At 41.0% G+C, this 19,031-nt stretch overlaps 1 protein-coding gene across 1 annotated transcript in view; it reads left to right on the top strand.

Annotated features, from left to right (window-relative positions):
* The first annotated feature begins 4,387 nt into the window (after positions 1-4,387).
* The window catches only part of LOC111872461 (vacuolar protein sorting-associated protein 13A), a 113,925-nt gene continuing 99,281 nt past the window's right edge, over positions 4,388-19,031 (top strand). The window contains exons 1-6 of the mRNA XM_033754711.1: positions 4,388-4,651; positions 9,954-10,175; positions 12,618-12,725; positions 14,026-14,152; positions 14,334-14,505; positions 16,692-16,903. Coding sequence (XP_033610602.1) covers positions 10,035-10,175; positions 12,618-12,725; positions 14,026-14,152; positions 14,334-14,505; positions 16,692-16,903 — 760 coding nt within the window. The 5' untranslated portion in view covers positions 4,388-4,651; positions 9,954-10,034. The remainder of the gene's footprint in view (positions 4,652-9,953; positions 10,176-12,617; positions 12,726-14,025; positions 14,153-14,333; positions 14,506-16,691; positions 16,904-19,031) is intronic.

Below are 19,031 nucleotides of genomic sequence, written 5' to 3'. Positions count from 1 at the left end.
CATTATGTCAATGTAAAATTATTTAAAAAGTATTTCAAAATATTCGTCAGTTATAATAAATCTTTTGTATACTAAAATCTTGTTAAGATATTCATCTTATCTGTCCCAATTCAAAACCCGCGCATGGTTCCTCCACTATGGGAGTCGTTCCTCTTATATGGCGTGTGTATCGTGTCTCGTGTTGTGTGTTCCCTTTTTGGCTGCGGGTGTTATCATAACTGATGAATATTTTGAAATATTTTTTAAATAATTTTACATTGACATAATGGCATGCAATGCAATAGATTAACGTAAATGGAGCACCTGATGATGGCACTATGTTGCCGAAACATGTTGTGAAGTGACGGGTGAAAGTGGANTGGGAGTCGTTCCTCTTATATGGCGTGTGTATCGTGTCTCGTGTTGTGTGTTCCCTTTTTGGCTGCGGGTGTTATCATAACTGATGAATATTTTGAAATATTTTTTAAATAATTTTACATTGACATAATGGCATGCAATGCAATAGATTAACGTAAATGGAGCACCTGATGATGGCACTATGTTGCCGAAACATGTTGTGAAGTGACGGGTGAAAGTGGATGCACTACAAGACGGCAACTGTATACATATCATGGACGAAAATCAGTGCAACAGGACGCTAAAATACAACATTATAGATCTTACACATTCGGTAGGACTCCTTGGGCGGGTGATCAGCTCGTCGCAAGGCCTCTACCTGTACACAAACACAGAAAAACGCACACAAACTAAACATCCATGCCCTGAGTGGGATTCGAACCCACGATCCCGGTTTCCAAGCGAGCGAAGACAGTACATGCCTTAGACCGCTCGGCTACCGTGACCGGCAGGGACAACTTTGCCTTTACCTTTATCTTGTAAACTATGTACTCTACGAAGGGGTAGGGACCACGCTTGTGTACACTATGCATTGTTCGTTTGATACCCGGTATGACGCTTTCGCATCCCTCTTTCACCGTGTGAATGGTTAAACTGAAATAAATGGGAAAGGCTATGTGGATGCTACCCCCGGGGGTTGGTTCCGTAGCGCAGGGCGCGCAGGGCGTGGGATGCCTGTGTGCGCGTAACGGAAAGACATCAGCTGTTACACGCCCACATGAGGGACAATCAGAACCAAGAGACCGGCTGTTTCTTGGTTCTGTTGCTGCTACTGCATTTTACGGTTGAAGAGTTGCAACAGATGATTTATGGTCCTTCTATCGATACCATTAATGTTCTTGGGAAACGGCATGAACAGAGCAAGGTTACATTAAGAATGCTAAAATGAGATGAAGTTGTATGAGATCGTGGAGGGATGACTCCACACATTCGTAACTTCGGCATTAGATTGAGGTGAGTGATCTGTTTTATGCCTCGGCCGCTTTATCCCCTCCGAAATGGCATCTGTAGCCAGGGGGCTGCTGGGTCCCCATAGTTAGTCTGGACGTTGTTGAAGACAGAAAAATTGATTCCCATCTTAAAGAAGAATGCTGATAATGGTCATCATTTTGTATTTATCCCTTTGAATGGATTCTGTAAAATTTATCATAATTGCGCACGTACGACTGCCACAGTGAGCTGTGAGGTATAGAAACATGGCGGGAACGTTAATATTTTTGTATAATTTCATATTTCACACAAATAAAAATGTTCGCATGTCCGTCTCATTAAATCATATGTCTATATTGTAGACACGGAACAGCGACGATTCATGGGTTTGTGTTATAACATCCTGAAGTAAAAAAAGTAAAGCTATCCCCGTACCAGGCCGTGAAGGCCCATAGGGCTGTGAGGCGTTGAGGGTCCCACATTGTCTAGGGCAATCGGCTCACGGATGACGGTGAGGTTGTCAGCCTTCCATAGACCTTTTTCCGTGGTCTAAGTAGAGTTAAACAATGGCAGTTGCCCAAATTTTATCATGAATATAGTTAGAGGGGAAGACAGGTATTTTAAAAGTAAGTAAAGCTATCCCTGTAACAGGCCGTGAAGGCCCATAGGGCTGTGAGGCGTTGAGGGTCCCACATTATCTGGACAATCGGCTCAAAGATGGCGGTAAGTTTGTCAGCCTTACGCACCGGCCGCGCTTCACTAACTTCGCAAAATTTTAAGAAGTCCTGTTGATTATACTTACGTTATTAAGAATCAGGTAACGAGATAAATGTTCCATTTTTCTTAATTTGTGTTTATTTGTAGACCAACTTTCATAAAGTTTCTACTAGACACAAGTAACCACTTCTGTTTTACAGTTCAGTGTACCTTCGCTTCCATCATACACCGTCCACGTTCCTCAGCCCATCCCAAATTTACGTCCACAGAGTGGACGGAATATTCGACTGAACAAAATTAAAACGTTATTACTTTTTTTTTTGCTTTCTTGGGGGCGGGGTGAGACTGAGTCCTCTTCGTACGTCGGCCACTAATTGGCTTATTCTACCAGCCCCAGATGATAGATGATGAGTGTGGAACAGTCGATGGAATGAGGATTGTCAGGGGAAACCGAAGTACTCGGAGAAAACCTGCCCCAATGCCACTTTGTCCACCATAAATCCCACATGACCTGACCTGGGCTCGAACCCGGACCGCCGCTCTGGAAACCCGGCGACTAACCTCCTGAGCTGTGGGATGGCTTTAAAACTGAACTAAACTTCCATGGATATAACTTGGAACCATATAAATAGTCTGCTTCCTCACAGATATCACAGTGTGAAGATAAACTGGTGATAAGAGTTTAGATTGCGGTTTGGTTAAGTAGCTGTGTCTTCCGGGGAACACAGTGTCTCGTTCTTCAAGACAGAAACCCGGTATGCTTCTGCCCTGAAGACTGAGGCACGTTCTTCCGAAAGGTGGTAATTTCGTGCGAAACTAGACGGTTCCGTAACTCACATTGCAGTCTAAATTGTCATCACTGTAAAACCCTCAATCCCAAGCAACTGTTTATGACGCAGTAGTTACTACCTGTAGGCCTACTACCCACTTTAACATACAAAGTCTTCATTTTGACCACACAATTTATTTCGCATAGCTCTTAAGGCGCGTCCACATTACTCGTGCTCGTGCTCGTGCTCGTGTGACTCGCTATGCTCGCGAGTAATGTGGACGATATGACATGTCACGAGACAAGAAAATTTTAAATTTTTAATTAAAAAAACTATAACCATTAAATTAAAATACGACTACACCCTATACACACTACGAGTCAATATACGGATCCTCACGCGCCGAAGCCTGGCGAGCAACTGAAGTAGTGTGGACGAAGATTTACGAGCACAAGTAGAAGCCAGACGAGTCTCCCGACGAGCACAAGCCTGGCGAGCACGAGCACGAGTAATGTGGACGCGCCTTTAGACTAAACAGCTAATATTTCCCAAGATGACATTAACCATGGGCTTGGAACCTGGTCTCTGACATTAAAGGAGGAACATAGACTGGGGGTGTTTGAGAACAGGGTGCTGAGGAAAATATTTGGACCGAAGAGAGATGAAGTGACAGGAGGTTGGAAAAAACTGCATAATGAGGAGCTTCATAACTTGTGCTCTTCTCCTAGTATAATTAGAATGATCAAGTCAAGAAGGATGAGGTGGGCAGGACATGTAGCACGAATGGGGGAGAGAGGAACGCATATAGGATATTGGTGGGAAAGTCCGAAAGAAAGAGACAACTAGGAAGACCAAAACGTAGGTTTGTGGACAATATTAAAATTGATCTTAGTGCGTTAGAATGGGATGGTATGGACTGGATCGATCTGGCTCAGGATAGGGACCAGAGGAGGGCTCTTGTGAACACGGTAACGAACCTTCGGGTTCCATGAAATGCTGCGAATTTCTGGAGTGGCTGCACAACTTGCAGCTTCTGAAGAAGGGCTCAACTTCTTAAGTAAGAACATTAACCAGATGGTCTGCACAATACAGACGTATTTCCTGTGAGGTAGGAACTGAATTCTTAATTGTGATTTGTGTTAATTTGATGCTTCAGCAGTTACGTATGAGTGAATGTAACGCGGTGTAGCCTATACGATTAACGAACGGGAGCCGGAGCGACTTGTTGATAGAGAACAGAGTGCATGGCGCCACATTAAATTTTATATGTAGGGGCTGAGATATTGATCCTTAGCGTCCCACGTACCACTCGACTAATATTGTGGGTTGTTCCTTCTTTCCCCTTCTACTGTCCATGGTTTATATCTCGTCCCAGGCAAGACCATCAAACTATCTCGCGCATCAAGAAAGGGGGAAGAGGAATGGGCTCACTCGCGGAGTCCGTCCCACTGCCGGCGGACACATACGCTGTCTGACTTTGCGGGTTACGTCATTAGGAGCGCATTGGAAATCGATAGGATAAAGCTCACTTTAAATTTTAAGTGATGAGATTGCTGACTTGTGTGTAGGTTAGCCTTATAATAACACGATCCATTTTTAAATCTGTTCTATATATTTGACTGGTGTCTATTTGCATATTAAAATGTTGATAATTCTGTTAATAAGTTGATTGAAAGAGATGGCAGCACATGCTGTGCGTGGGGGTGGATCTATCTGCTCATGCGCCAAGCAGCTTGTTGCGGCTGAACCCGTGAGTTACACTGATAGTTAAGTATGAATGGGGCATATGTCTTCCATACGGTTTACGGATAATTAACTTATCGAACAGTGATAACGCAGTAAGTATGTGTTTCTTGTTTGCGGTCAGATATTAGTTCACTTACAGGCCGCGATGACTGACAATGTGTTTTGGTATACGTGTTTTATAAACGTGAAATTAACACAAATCACCAGGTATATGTTGTCTTCTCCATTCTTTTAAAATAATTTATATGTGTGATCTGTGACATTTAGTTTTCCTCTTCTGATAGTGTGTGTTTACTTGTCATACTGTATCCTTGGTATCACAATATGTTGTTTGAATATTGACCTTCCTCCCAGCTGGCCTGGAACTGGGTCAGTAATTCTCTGTTGACGTTTCGACAATGCGACAATGTCAACTGACATTTGTTATTATTAATATATATACGTATATATGTATGTGTGTTTATTTAGTTACCGAATACCGGTGAGGAAACAAGGACAGAATGATACTCCAGGACTGAAGAATTGATTTTGGCATTATAGTTGGTCATGGCTTTGGATCTATATTTTGTGCCGTTTAACATTTAACGTATAAGCGCCAGCGTTTCATGTAGGCAATACGGTTTGTCTGTAGGATTACAATTGGAATTGTTTATTTAATTACGGGTAATATGTTGAAGTTTTTATATGATTTCTCTATATGCAAACACAACAATTATTGTAATACTTGAGTTTTTCACGGCGGTGATTATGAAGAATGTCATCTTCTGGGACGTGGCACCTTGTAGATCTTGTGTGAATCGATGTTTCGGAGGAACGTATCGCAGACTGAGTCTGTAGCCACCTGCTCACGGATTTTTCTACCATGATGATGGAGGCGATGTGTTCCTCCGAAACGTCGGTTCACGGAAGATATACACGGTGCCACATCCCAGGAGACGGCATTCATCACAACAATTATTATTTTACACATAATTTGCTGCATTAATTTTCTAGACTATCTGCTGTCATAAGAAAGGAAAATATTCCAAGTATGTTGTAATTATTATTATTATTGTTATTATCATCACCACCACCACCATCATCATCATCATCATCACCATTGTCATCATTTTCCATTTCGGGGTAATCCGGCCAGAAGTACAGTGCAAAGTGAGGTATGATTTCAACTGTTTGCCAACCAGAGGAATAATAATTGTGCTTGGCATTCTTTATCTCACAGCACCTCATCCATCACATTATTGTGATGATGATTATCATCATCATTATGCTGTTGTACGTAACGAAGCTGTCACTATCGAGAATAAAAAGCATGAAAAAATAGAATGATAAACGAATGTGGGGAAGTCGACAGAATGAGAACTGGCAGGGTAAACTGAAGTACTCACGTTCCCACCTCATGAGTCGTAGTACGCGGGTTCAAATACCCGGCGGAGGTCGTTGAATTTTTAAGGGCGAAAAAATTCAAGGAACAAGTCCTCCGGGAGGGACTTTAAGCCGTGGGTCCCGTGTCGTAGCTTTACGGCACGTAAAAGAACCTCATACCTCTAAAGGAGGTCTCTGAGCCAAATTAACGGACGTTTCCCGCCCAACAGCAGTCTCTAATACCTCCGGTAGATGGGGGAAGCATTATAGATACCTCTCAGCTAGTAGAGCCGGTCTCGCTGGCTGGTCGGGACTGATGGTAAGCACCAGTACCGGTAGGATATAGAGACTGGTAGAAATCATAAGAGGGAAGCACAATGGACCAATACAGGTCTCAGTGCATGGGGAAACCCACCCTCTCCAATAACTAACTAAACTGAAGTACTCTGAGAAGACCCTCCTATACCAATTTGTCCACTACATAGATACTTCATGATCTGGCCTGGGGTCGAACCCGCGCCAGTGCTGTGGGAGGCGGACGGCTAACGGCCTGAGCTATGACCAGGCCATCGCTATTAAAGAATGATACATCATTCAGTAAGGTTACTAGGTGGGAATAGGAAGCCAGCGTTGAGTTGCCGAACTAGTGCTGTAGGGATCCACCTATACTCTATTCTGAATGTCTACGGATTCCATGTAAACAAAACGCCGTCGATAGGCGATGGCGTGCTTGCTTCTTATTGGCTTACAGTCCGGGGAAGTACTCCCAGCAGGGTACAAAAATGCCTCTCTTTATTGCAACAATAGTAAGTTAACTTGACGCTGTAGGCTCTGCTTCGCTGACGGTGTATACGGAGCAGTCCGAGCTTTGTGAACTACGCGGTACCTTGTCCCGCTGCGTGTGTCTCATTTGCTTGCATGCGCTCCGTAGACATTACGAATGAAGTATAGTGTCATGCTTCGGGTACACTGTGATTCAGGGTCAGGGCACGGCGCCCTTTCCACCCCACCCTTTATTATACCACGGTATATAAATGTCTATATTAAAATAGAACGTAGAATGGACCCTCGTAACGTCCAATTCGGACGAATTTACCGTTCCCCGAATATAAAGCGTCCCCCAGTTTTGAAAGGTATTGAAGCAACATCGTTACACGTATTTTTATGCGACCTATTGGATAGTCTCGAAATACAAATAAAAATTATGGATCTATTTTTTTTTTCTGAAATACGATGGGGTACCCAAAAGAAAGGGAACTATTTTTTTTTGTGGGCAGAGCTTTTGTAGTACCGCGTTTTGCCGCTATGAGCGCATAGAGCTAACATTCCTGAGTCGATAAGCCGACTACCGTTGCTTCAGAAGGTAAGGACTAGTTTCGGCAGAGTTTATAGTGACAACTGTTTTGTGTGATCGTCGTTTTTGCAATGGCTGATTTTCGTGAACAGCGTGCGGCGGTGAAATTCTGCTTTTTGCTCGGGAAAAGTGGAACAGAAACTCTTGAAATGTTAAAAACGGCGTACAAGGACGATGCTATGGGGAAAACTCAAGTGTTTGAGTGGTTTTCCCGTTTCAAANCCTGCTCACACAGCCCTGTCTGTACGATAATTCTTGACCAAAAATTGTATGACCCCTGTTCCTCACCCTCCATATTCACCCGACCTTGCCCCGTGCGACTTTTTTTTTTGTTTCCTCGAATGAAAAGAGACATGAAAGGAAAAAACGACGGAGGCGCTGTCAAGCATCTCAAAAGATGAATTTAGACAATGTTTTGAAAAATGGAATAAAAGACTAGACAAGTGTATTAGTGTAAGTGGAGAGTACTTTGAAGGGGATTGAAGGTTTGTTCTTAAAATTTGAATAAATCAGTTTAAAAAAAAGTTCGGTTTCTTTTGGGTACCCCCTCGTATTTCGTTTACCCTTTTGAAGTCTGAACACGACACCTCCAGAATGGTAAACAGGAGTGCCTGCCACTTGATCGAGACTTTCATTGTAAGCAAAAAAGAAAAGTAAAGGTATCTCTGTAACAGGCCGTGGAGGCCCATAAGGTTCTGAGATGTTGAGGCTCTCACATTTTCTAGACAATCGGCTCACAGATGGCGGTGAGGTCAGCTTTACGCTCCGGCTGCCCTTTACCCCCGGGAATATTCCTGGTACTCGTTTCTGTTAGAGGCTGAGTCAACCCCAGGGCCATAGTGCCCCTGGAAGGATTAGGTAAATTGAAAAATCCACCTCATTGGTATTCGATCCCGCGCCCTTCCGGCTTGTAGCATAGTGTCTCAACCAACTGCGCTACCGCATGTCCCAGGCTTTCTTTGTACTTTGTTAATAATTCTCCTTTGTCATTCTTATTTCATAAGAAAATAATTATTTCACGGATGTGATTAGGCAGTGCACTGAAGAGTGGATAAGCCAAGAAATGACAAGAAACAATTATTTTCCGTTTTTCTTTGCTTACATCCCATTCTTAAGGAAGAAAATCAGGCTTGTGAAATGACAATGTTATCTGTGTGGCCCCTCGTTCAACTTTCGAACCAATTGACCAATTTTCATTAAATTTGGTACTACGCGTGCTATTAGAGGCTAACATCAACCTCTTAATTTTTAAATATCGACAATCTGTAATAAAACATGGCGGTTTCACGAACTTGTGAGGTGGAAGCGATAACAGCGCAGCTTAGCAGATGGTCCTGAAATGATTAACGACAATATAACTTACAAAAATACGCGACTGTTGTTCATAAATGAAAATAAATCAGTGCTGATAAAACGCAAAAGAAAAAATGGCGGCTGCGTTCCTGAAGACCTAACGTAATTCAAGAAAAGAACTTTTTGTGATTCGCATAAAGTGAGACTCGATATTTTTCATTTCGCATTATTTCAAATTCGCATAAAATGCTACCGCTCTGTAATGACTTTTGGTTTGCTGATGTTAACTAAAGAACTTATGTTTATATTGGAACCGTTCATACAAAAGTTAATTAGGAGGATACAGTTCAATAATTAACTGATTGGGACATGTGTATCAGCATACTTATCAATTTATTAGGTAACTGTCACGCCTGAGTCAGTTAATACATTCATTGTTATACTGATGCACACTTGTCATTCATTTAATTATAGAACTGTAACCTCTTAATTAATTGTTGTATCAACGGTCCTAATATACAAATTTATATATAGATGAAGATTTTTTTTTTTCCTGTGGCGCTACAGCCCCAATTTGGGCCTAGGCCTACCTCCATGAAACTCTCCGTTTCACTTCGGTTTACTAGATCTTACACATTCGGTAGGACTCCTTGGGTGAGTGATCAGCTCGTCGCAAGGTCTCTACCTGTAGACAAACACAGAAAAACGCACACAAACATCCATGCCCTGAGTGGGATTCGAACCCACGATTTCGGTTTCCGAGCGAGCGAAGACAGTGCATGCCTTAGACCGCTCGGCTACCGTGACCGGCTATATAGATGAAGAAGCCAAACACTAAAGTTAAACCGAAGAATCGTTGAAGCTATGATCACAATAATTGGTGTAGAGCTAGCTCATAATCGTACATACAGATTAGGTACGAAATAATTTACCGTCGATAACAAACATGGCGGCCGTGCGAAGTTTTAACGTCATGTCCGACAATTTTAAAATATTTAGGTAATATCTAAATAACAACATTTTCTGAAAATGACAACTGCGACGACAGCAGCAGAAACAAAAACAATGATATTGATGATATTATGAATAATGAATTAATTCATTCATTGATGATATTAACACTAGTAATAATGACAAGAATTCTGACAAAAACAGCAACAAAAACAACAGCAATATTATTAAAAATCAACAAGAAACTGCAGTAAATTAAAAATCTGATTTGACTAAAATTCAATCTTATGACCGTCTGTGTACGAGTCCAGGATGATAGCACACAAGATTAGGATATAATGAATTGTATTGTAGAATTATAAATTTGTGCTTTCTCAGTAAGGTTTGATTACACACGGTAATATGTTAATAACGCTTTGCAATCCATATTCAAGATGCCGCCGTTCGTCCCCGCAGACCTGCAAGGAGGCAATTATAGCGTCAGCACTCCAATATATTAGTACACCAGCATCATAATGTTTGAGGGCGTTGTTGCAACGATTCTGAACCGGTACCTTGGCAAGTACATTCGAGATCTCGATACTGAGAACCTCAATGTTGGTATCTTCAGCGGAGATGTTCAGCTGACAGAGTTGATGTTGAAACCTGAAGCTCTGGTTAGTATTTTCCTTTAGCTTTATAATATACAGAATAATATATTCTGGAATTTGACGCCGTTAAGTCTGGTGGAAGTCTACCGACGTCTGACAGGAACATACTGCCTCCATCTTTAGTGTTAGGTAGACTGAACACCGGCGCGCGTCAAGACACGATGTCTACGACATGACGCAAAGAGAGGAGCACAGTTGGAACGAATCAGATTATGAAAACCACCGCACACCGGTCTGAGTCAAGATGCTGACGTCAGCTTCATGCTGATGAATCACGAATTAAGAAGGACTGCGTCTTTTGTCTCATGCCTTGAGGCTTGTCTTGACGCAGTTGGTGTGTGGCCGCCCTTAAAGGCAAGCAACAAACAAGCAGCAAAGTTTTTTGTACCCTTTTAATGATGGTTACAGGATTGTCTTATTTCAAAGTAGACTGTCATATTCTTGAACTTGGGATATAAACTCACGTCTGAGAGATAATACTGTGAGATATATTCTCAGAACCATTGTTTTATTTGTGTTGAAGAGTCAAGTCTTGCTCAAGAGCAGCAATCTAACACAGCCAAATTTCTCACAGTATTAGCATATTCATTACCAACTTAACTTTTATTAGGTGTGCATTGATACAATTGTGACCGCCTATGTGGTCTAGTGGTCAGAGTTCCTGGCTACAGATCCAAAGGTCCGGGTTCGATTCCCGCCCCTACCAGATTTTCTGAGAAGTAGTGGGTCTGGAACGGGGTCCACTCAGCCTCGCGAGGATAATTGAAGAGCTATTTCAAGGAAATTGCGGCTCCGGTCTAGAAAACCGAAATTAACGGCCGTGGGGATTCGTTGCGCTGACCACGCGACACCCTCTATCCGCTGAAGTTGGCACTAATTTCGCCGACAAGCGGTGGTCGCTCAGTCGGTATAGTTCGGTTGCGGACTTAAACCACGGAGTTTTTTTGATACAATGGTAACAGCACATGTATGTGGTCCAGCGTGTCAAGCATTGCATTTTTTCAACATTACAGTGGAACTTTCATTCAGCATTCTTAATTATACATAAAAAGGTAAAGTTGTCCCTGTGCTTAACTAAATAAGCACTATGCCATGAAGGCGTATGGGGGAGTGGAAGTATAGACACACGTTTTCTTGACCTCAGCAATAGTTGGAGGTGAGTGTTCAGCTTCAGGCCCAGGCCGCTTCACCCCTGGGGAAAGAGCACCTCATACCCAATGGATACGAGGCTGGGTGGGCACTAGAGCCAGTCTGGATGACATGGAGATGTGAAAATTTTTGCCCCCACTGGTACTCGAACTTCGACCACTTGGTCGCCCAGCCTGCAGCCAATCGCTACACCGACTGCGTTATTCCGGCTCTATCCATATACACGAGGGTAAGTCAATAAGTAAGTTACAAATGGATATAGAACTTAAACAAATAAGAGTACTGATTTGAAAAATGCTTTTATTTCTCAACATAATCTCCCTGTACATTGAGGCACTTGTCCCATCGTTTCACACACCCCTGAAAAACAGCAACATAAAATTCTTTGGGCTGATGTTGTAACCAGGAGGTAACTTCCCTTTCTACAGCTACATCGTCGGGAAAATATTCGGCCGAAAGATGATGTTTTAAGAGGGCCGAACAAATGGAAGTCGCTTGGAAACTTCGTAAGGCCATTCAACAGAAACGACCAGGACTCACCAAAGGCATGTTGCTCTTGCATGACAATGCACGTCCCCATTTTGCCAAGAAGACTAATGAGACTGCGAAATTTCAACTGGGAAGTCCTCGAGCATCCTCCATATAGCCCCAACCTTGCTCCAAGCGACTTCCATTTGTTCGGTCTTCTTAAACATCATCTTTCGGCTGAACATTTTCCTGACGATGAAGCTGCAGAAAGGGAAGTCACCACCTGGTCCCGACAGCAGCCCAAAGAATTTTATGCTGCTGGTTTTCAGGGGCTTGTGAAACAATGGGACAAGTGCCTCAATGTACAGGGAGATTATGTTGAGAAATAAAAGCATTTTTCAAATCAATACTCTTATTTGTTTAAGTTCTATATCCATTTGTAACTTACTTATTGACTTACTTACATATATAGGCATTTTCCATTGGTCCTAGCCAAAGTAAATTTCTACCAGATTACATGGCGCCACATTCCATAGGATAACATTCTTTCTAGTCACTAGTGTGGGATCTTGAACTTTACTGTATTTGTAATATACAGTTGCAAAATCCTGTCCCCCCCCCCACACACACACCCCACCCTATTGCATATAACCTCTCTATTGATCAATTCATACACATTAAACCATAATTTAGTTGAATATCTTTTCTAGCAACCACAAGAATTTTTTTTTTTTACAAAATACAGAAGTTTAATCCTGACAGAAAAATATGTACCTCCAACTGCTAACAACTCTAACTACTACATAATGACCATTCTTCTTAAACTTGCAGTACGAGCTTGATATCCCAATAGAAGTGAAAGTTGGTACCATTGGAAGAATTAGTTTAAGTATTCCATGGACTGGGCTGTACACTCAACCTGTAACAGTGACATTAGAGGTAAGGAGAATATCACATCTTGTGAAACATAGCAGGTAATATGTGTATGCTGTTATTGGTGGGTCTTTGTTGATTTTGCCAGACAGGATTCATATAATTAGTAACAAGTTATGAGCTGAGTGGTTCAGTCTAGTGTGCCCTTCTAAACAAGATCACTTCTTTGTAAATATAATATATAAATGCATGCATGCATGCCTCAACTTACATGATATAGACTTATGCTAATTTCATATTAACACTATTTAATATAATTTTATTTTCTTAATCTACTGTTTTAGTCAGGAGTAAAAGATAATGAAATTTTCTGTCTAAAACAATATTAGCAATTGTAAACTGCTAGAATGAATAGTATTAAAATTAACCGAATTAAGTGTTTGAAGGTGATGAAATCAAAGAAGTAATAATAAAAGAAGAAAATTTCGTGTTAAGCATTTCTAGTTATCCAGAAAATGAAGCAATAATTACACTTCTCATCAATGCATTTGGAATATACTACACTTATACAACTGTCACTTTATGAACATTATTGACATCTTTCGATCACAGTTACCATCCTTCTCTATCTGTCCACCATGTCCTCCTCCTAGCCTTTCCTCAGCCATTGCAGTGCAGATTTTCTTCATCCTTCTAACATTTCGTTTTCCTTCCGTCTTCAAAACATGCTACATATATATGCGGTTCTATAAGTCAAGCAAACACCATTTCTATTGCTTCTTGGTGAATTTACATTAAGTAATATTCATACACAAAATGCTCTCTCTGTCATTATACACAGTGTTCAGTAAATCTATCATCATACACACTGTTCAGCAAATCTATCATCATCAACATTGTTCAGAAAATCTATCATCATACACACTGTTTTGGCAGATTTGTTATCATACACAGTGTCCAGCATACACACTGTTTAGCAAATCTGCCATTATATACATACTGTTCAGCAAGTCTATTATGATACACATTGTTCAGAAAATCTATCATAAGCACCATTCGCAAGTCTATCATTATACACACTGTTCAGAAAATCTGCCATCATACACACTGCTTGGCAGATCTGTCATCATACACAATGTCCAGACATTATACACACTGTTCAGAAAATCTCCTGAAATAATTCATTTAGAAATTTGGTAACAACAATTTTATGTGTAAGTAAACTAAAAATTCTGATGGTCTGTAATGTCACTTGTTGAGATTTTACTGTTACATTTTTGCAAAGAAAAGCAATAAATACTGAACAATCTATGTGATACTTACAGAGTACACTGTACAATTGTATTATATGGAAATTGTGTTTCAGGATGTCTATGTGATTACTGGGCCTATTGTTGACCGCCCCTATGACCCCGAAAAGGAGAAGAGGTTAATTCGAGCAGCAAAGAAGAAGAAACTGGAAGATTTAGAAGGGGAGAGCTTACTGGGGACAGGTTTGTTTATTATCTTCACTCGCAGAAATCATAAAGTATTTATTTAATAACTGAACTCAAGATGGTATCTGATATGTAACCTGCTTTCCAATTGTGTTCTTAATATTTTCTACATTCTGGATAAGCTATAGATCAGCATGGACCAGTTTGTTTGTGTGTGTTTAAGCTGAAATTTTTGCAGGCCTTCCTGATGCAAAAACATTTCTTGAGAACTTGATAACTACAGTAATCAACAATCTCCAGATATATGTTCGTAACATTCATGTTCGTTATGAAGACACAGTTACGAACCCAGATTGTTCCTTTGCCTGTGGGATCTGCATCCAGAGTGTATCAGTGGAGACAACTAACAAGTAAGTGCTTTTACACAATTTACTGTATGAAAAATGGAAGGAAATGCCTCATCAGGAGGTGGCACACTTTTTTTTCTTTTAAAACACATTGTATATTTCCCTTACATGTAGTTATCAAGGTAGAGTAAGTACTGCAGGCTTATAAAATTGAACTGACATTAGCATTTCACCGACAGTAACCGAGAGTTTGTGCCTAATATGCAGAAACATATTTTGGTACTTGAGTGTGAACTTATCAAAAATGTACTGCTGTTGGCACGCTGGATTAGTTGTAATCTTTTGTATGGGCTGTGTAGTTTGGTTCAGTATATAACAGCAGTAAGGTAAGTAAGTAAAGCTATCCCTGTAACAGGCCATGAAGGCCCATAGGGTTGTGAGATGTTGAGGGTCTACATTATCGAGACAATCGGCTCAAAGATGGCAGTAAGGTTGTCAGCCTTATGCGCCAGCCGCGCTTTACTCCCCAGGAAAATTATTTATTTAATTCCTGGTACTCATTTCTGTTATAGGCTGAGTAAACAGCAGTACAATCTGAAAACATTTATTCTCACTGTGATCCTTGTTTAAAGATATTTTATTTTATATTTTTCGAAAGAAGTAAGTCGGAAGTTACTTAACTGCTTTTCAGTATATATAACTAAGATTATTTCACAGGATCTTATGTGATGATGTTTTCAGAAAGTGAGTAAAGGAATATGGTCAAGAACACTGTCATCTTTGTACATAATCCTGCCAATAGTCCAACAGCCTCCAACTTTCCTCATTCACCCTTTCATGCAAACCCAAGTGCAGGCATGCACTACCAGGTTCTTATCATGATGTCGCTTGTTCAAAAAAATATTTTGTTCCACTATGACTTGCAAAATTTTTATTAGTGCTGTTACACAATATTCTATATTTATTACACTTATAATATGTAATTTTATCCAGTGCTTTGTATCAGTATAAACTTGGTATTTTGGTAAGAAAATCTGGAAGTAAAAGACCATTTATAAGTCCTATGTATGAAGGATTTATAAACGGTCGTTTCCCTCCAGAGTGAAGATAAAGGTAAACTTGTGTCTGTGCTTGAGTAATCACTACATCATGTGGGGAGTGGAGGTATAGCCACAAGCATTCTTATCCTTGGCACTTAACTGGAGGTGAGTGGTCTGCTTTAGCTCAGTGAAAGGGGTCATGGCACAAATGGATAGGCTGAATGTGTTCCAAAGCTGGCCTGGGCATGGTGACAAAGGCGTTTGCTGAGAATAAAAACTTGTTCGTCCACATTATAGCCCAGTCACTACTCTGACATAGCAGCCATAGTTCTCAGATAATAATGAAGGACATATTGCAAAATGTAGTGTAAATGTGTGGAATGGATTCATTTGTGTTAGGATATGGACCAGTCTTGGGCTCCCATGAACGCAGTGATACACTTTTGGGTTCCATAAAAACAGGAAATTATTTTGAATAGCTGAGCAACTATTGGCTTCTCAAGATGGGTTTTGCTGCATGATGTTAGTTCTAACTTGATATCTCACAGTAAGTGAAGAAGACAGACAAGGGTATTTGAGAACATGGAGCAGAGGAAAGTATTTGTACCTAAGTGACAGGAGGGAGGAAGAGATTAGTTGACGAGATTCATAATCTGTATTCTTATAAAAATAAAGTAATAAATAAAGCTACCCCTGTAACAGGCCTTGGAGGTCCAAACAATTATGAGATATCAAGGTTCCCACATTTTATAAACAATCAGCTCACAAATGGTGGTGAGGTTGTCAGCCTTACATGCCGGCCACCCTTTAACCCCAGGAAGATTCCTGGTACTCATTTCTTTTAGAGGCTGAGTGGACGCCAGGGCCATAGTGCAGCTGGAAGAATTAGGTCGACTGAAGAATTCAGTGACCTCACTGGGAATCGAGGCTGCACCCTTCTGGCTTGTAGCAAAGTGCCGCAACAAATTACGCTACTGTGTGCCCCCACCTATACTCCTGCTGAATATTATTACAGTCAATAAAGAGAGTGAAGTGGACAGGGCATGTAGTATGCTTGGAAGAAATGAAAAATACATATTTTAGTTGGAAAACCAGAACAGAAGAGATCACTAGTAAGACCTTGGCATAAATGTGTGACTGATATTAACATGAATCTTCATCCATGTTACTGTATATAAGATTTTTTGTACAATTTTTTGTTTATTCTAGTAAATGGAAGCCTTCTATTACACCACAAGGGGCAACCTCCCTGTATCAACTGGTTCGAATGGAATCATTCTCTATCTACTGGAACCCTTCATGTGGTGTAGGAGGCCTTGTCACTGACTTAATTGGTCCTGGGTGTGCACCCTATGGCTGGCGAAATGAGATGAGGAGAGGTCTGGAGACTTTCAGCATCAACAAAGAAGACTTCGACTTCAGTAAGTATCTGTCCTCACTTCAACTGACTGACCCCATGGAGCCTTGCCATCCTAATACTTGTTCAGCTACTCAAGAAATTCCCAGCATTTTATGGAACATGAAAGAAATTTCATTACCGTGTTCACATGAGCCCACCACTGGTCCCTGTTCTGAGTGAGATAAACCCAGTCTACAACCTCCCTTCCTGCTTGTTTAAGATCGCTCTATGGCCAGGTCATCCTAGTAGCTGCTTTCCTTTAGGTTTTTGGAACAAATTTTTGTGTGCGTCACTTGTCCCTACACAATCTGAACCGTTGAAGATAAGGCAAAGTTGTCCTTGTGCTTAATTAATTAAGCACTATGCCTTGAAGATATATAAGGGAGTAGAGGTATAGCTCCACTAGTCTTGACCTTGGCACTAGATGAGAGGTGAGTGGTCAGTTTCCCACCTTGGCTAGTTTAGAAACAGCCTGTCATACCCATTAGCTAGGAGGCTGGTTGGGCCCCAGAGCTCGCCTGGATGCTGTGGCATAAAGACAGATCTCTTACTCCTGCTGGGAATCGAACCCCAGCTTTCCAGCCTGTAGCCCATCATTATATTGACAGCTATCAAAACTCTCAATACATGAATGTTATTAACATAAGCTCCAACGTTTATATTTATTTCACACAATGTACTGAGACTTTTAATTTAAAATTAAAATGAAAAGTTCTACCTAGGGGTGCTTAAAAATCAATTGTTACTTAAAATATCAGGATCCTGCCATGAAGGACACCAATTTTATGACTCTTAATGGAGGTAACATTTATCTTATGTATATACTTATGGCATAGGGAGCATGCAGTAGCGTAGTGGTTGAGGGGCTATGCTACAAGCCGGAAGGTTGCGGCTTCAAGTCCTGATGAGGTCATTGAATTTTTTTCAGTTGACCTAATCCTTCCAGCCGCACTAGGCACTGAGGTTTACTCAGCCTCTAACAGAAATGAGTACCAGGAATTAATTAAATAATTTTCCTGGGGAGTAAAGCACGGCCGACGTGTAAGGCTGACAACCTTACCGCCATCTTTGAGCCGATTGTCTAGATAATGTGGGACCCTCAACTTCTCACAACCCTATGGGCCTTCACGGCCTGGTGCAGGGATAGCTTTACTTTTACTTTTCATATACTTATGGCATAACCTCTGATGATATGGCATTCATACTGAGGTCTGTAAACACAGGGGTAGATCGAGAGACTTGATTGCCAGGTGGCCAGTGTAAAAGTGGAAACCTTAATGGGGGGGGGGGGCAGGAAGAGGAGGAAATTTTAGGCTCACTTTTTGGAGGGACATATCACCTCTATCTTCATGGTTGAAGAGTAAGCCAAGCAAGAGACTAACAAACGCAGGCAGAAAGCTAAATTTAATTTTCAACACTGAAATTGAAATTATAGGTTCCTCCATAGTGTCAGGCCCTCAGTAAACTACACAGTGTGTATTATAAACCCACAAGACCCTACTCTTCACCGTCAAACCAATTTGTACTATATTCATTTGAAGGTTATAACTGATGCATATTTACAAAACATATGAGATGAGTTAGTAACCGTTGCATGAAATATTCTGTTTCGTTACATATAGTGTTTGATATAAATGTTCTGTTTTATTTGTGAGGCCAACATATTGTCACTACATCAACACTGCTGTGATTCACACAACACCATTTGTACTTTGGATTCTTCACCAAGGTCTTCACTCTCACTCTGTCGCCAACCTTGATGGGGTGTAGACTCGGGTGGGAAGGTGGGAACCCTAGAAGCTCAATGTGGATAAACCTTACCCCGTATGTGCTGCCCTTATTGTTAAGTATACAGTAAATAAGCTAAGACTACTGTCTTTGGGATGTGACACCATGTAACCTGGTAGAAGTTTACTAAGGAATGTACTGCATATTTCTAGCTTGGCTTAATATTTTACCCCAAAGATGGAGGCATTACCTTCCTCTCAGGTGTATCTCTCAGACTACATGGCTGCATATCACAGAAGATAGTACACTTCATATTCACTGCTGTGAGTACCTAATATATCAAATAAATAAATAAATAAGATTTATGGTCAAGAAGTGAGTGGTTAGTGTCATGCTCAGATCTCTTTACTCCAAGAGAAAGG

The sequence above is a fragment of the Cryptotermes secundus genome, unplaced genomic scaffold (assembly GCF_002891405.2).
Source record: "Cryptotermes secundus unplaced genomic scaffold, Csec_1.0 scaffold505, whole genome shotgun sequence".
NCBI lineage: Eukaryota > Metazoa > Arthropoda > Insecta > Blattodea > Kalotermitidae > Cryptotermes > Cryptotermes secundus.
Note: the sequence above shows the minus strand (reverse complement) of the source record. Positions and strands in the feature narration are given on the sequence as shown.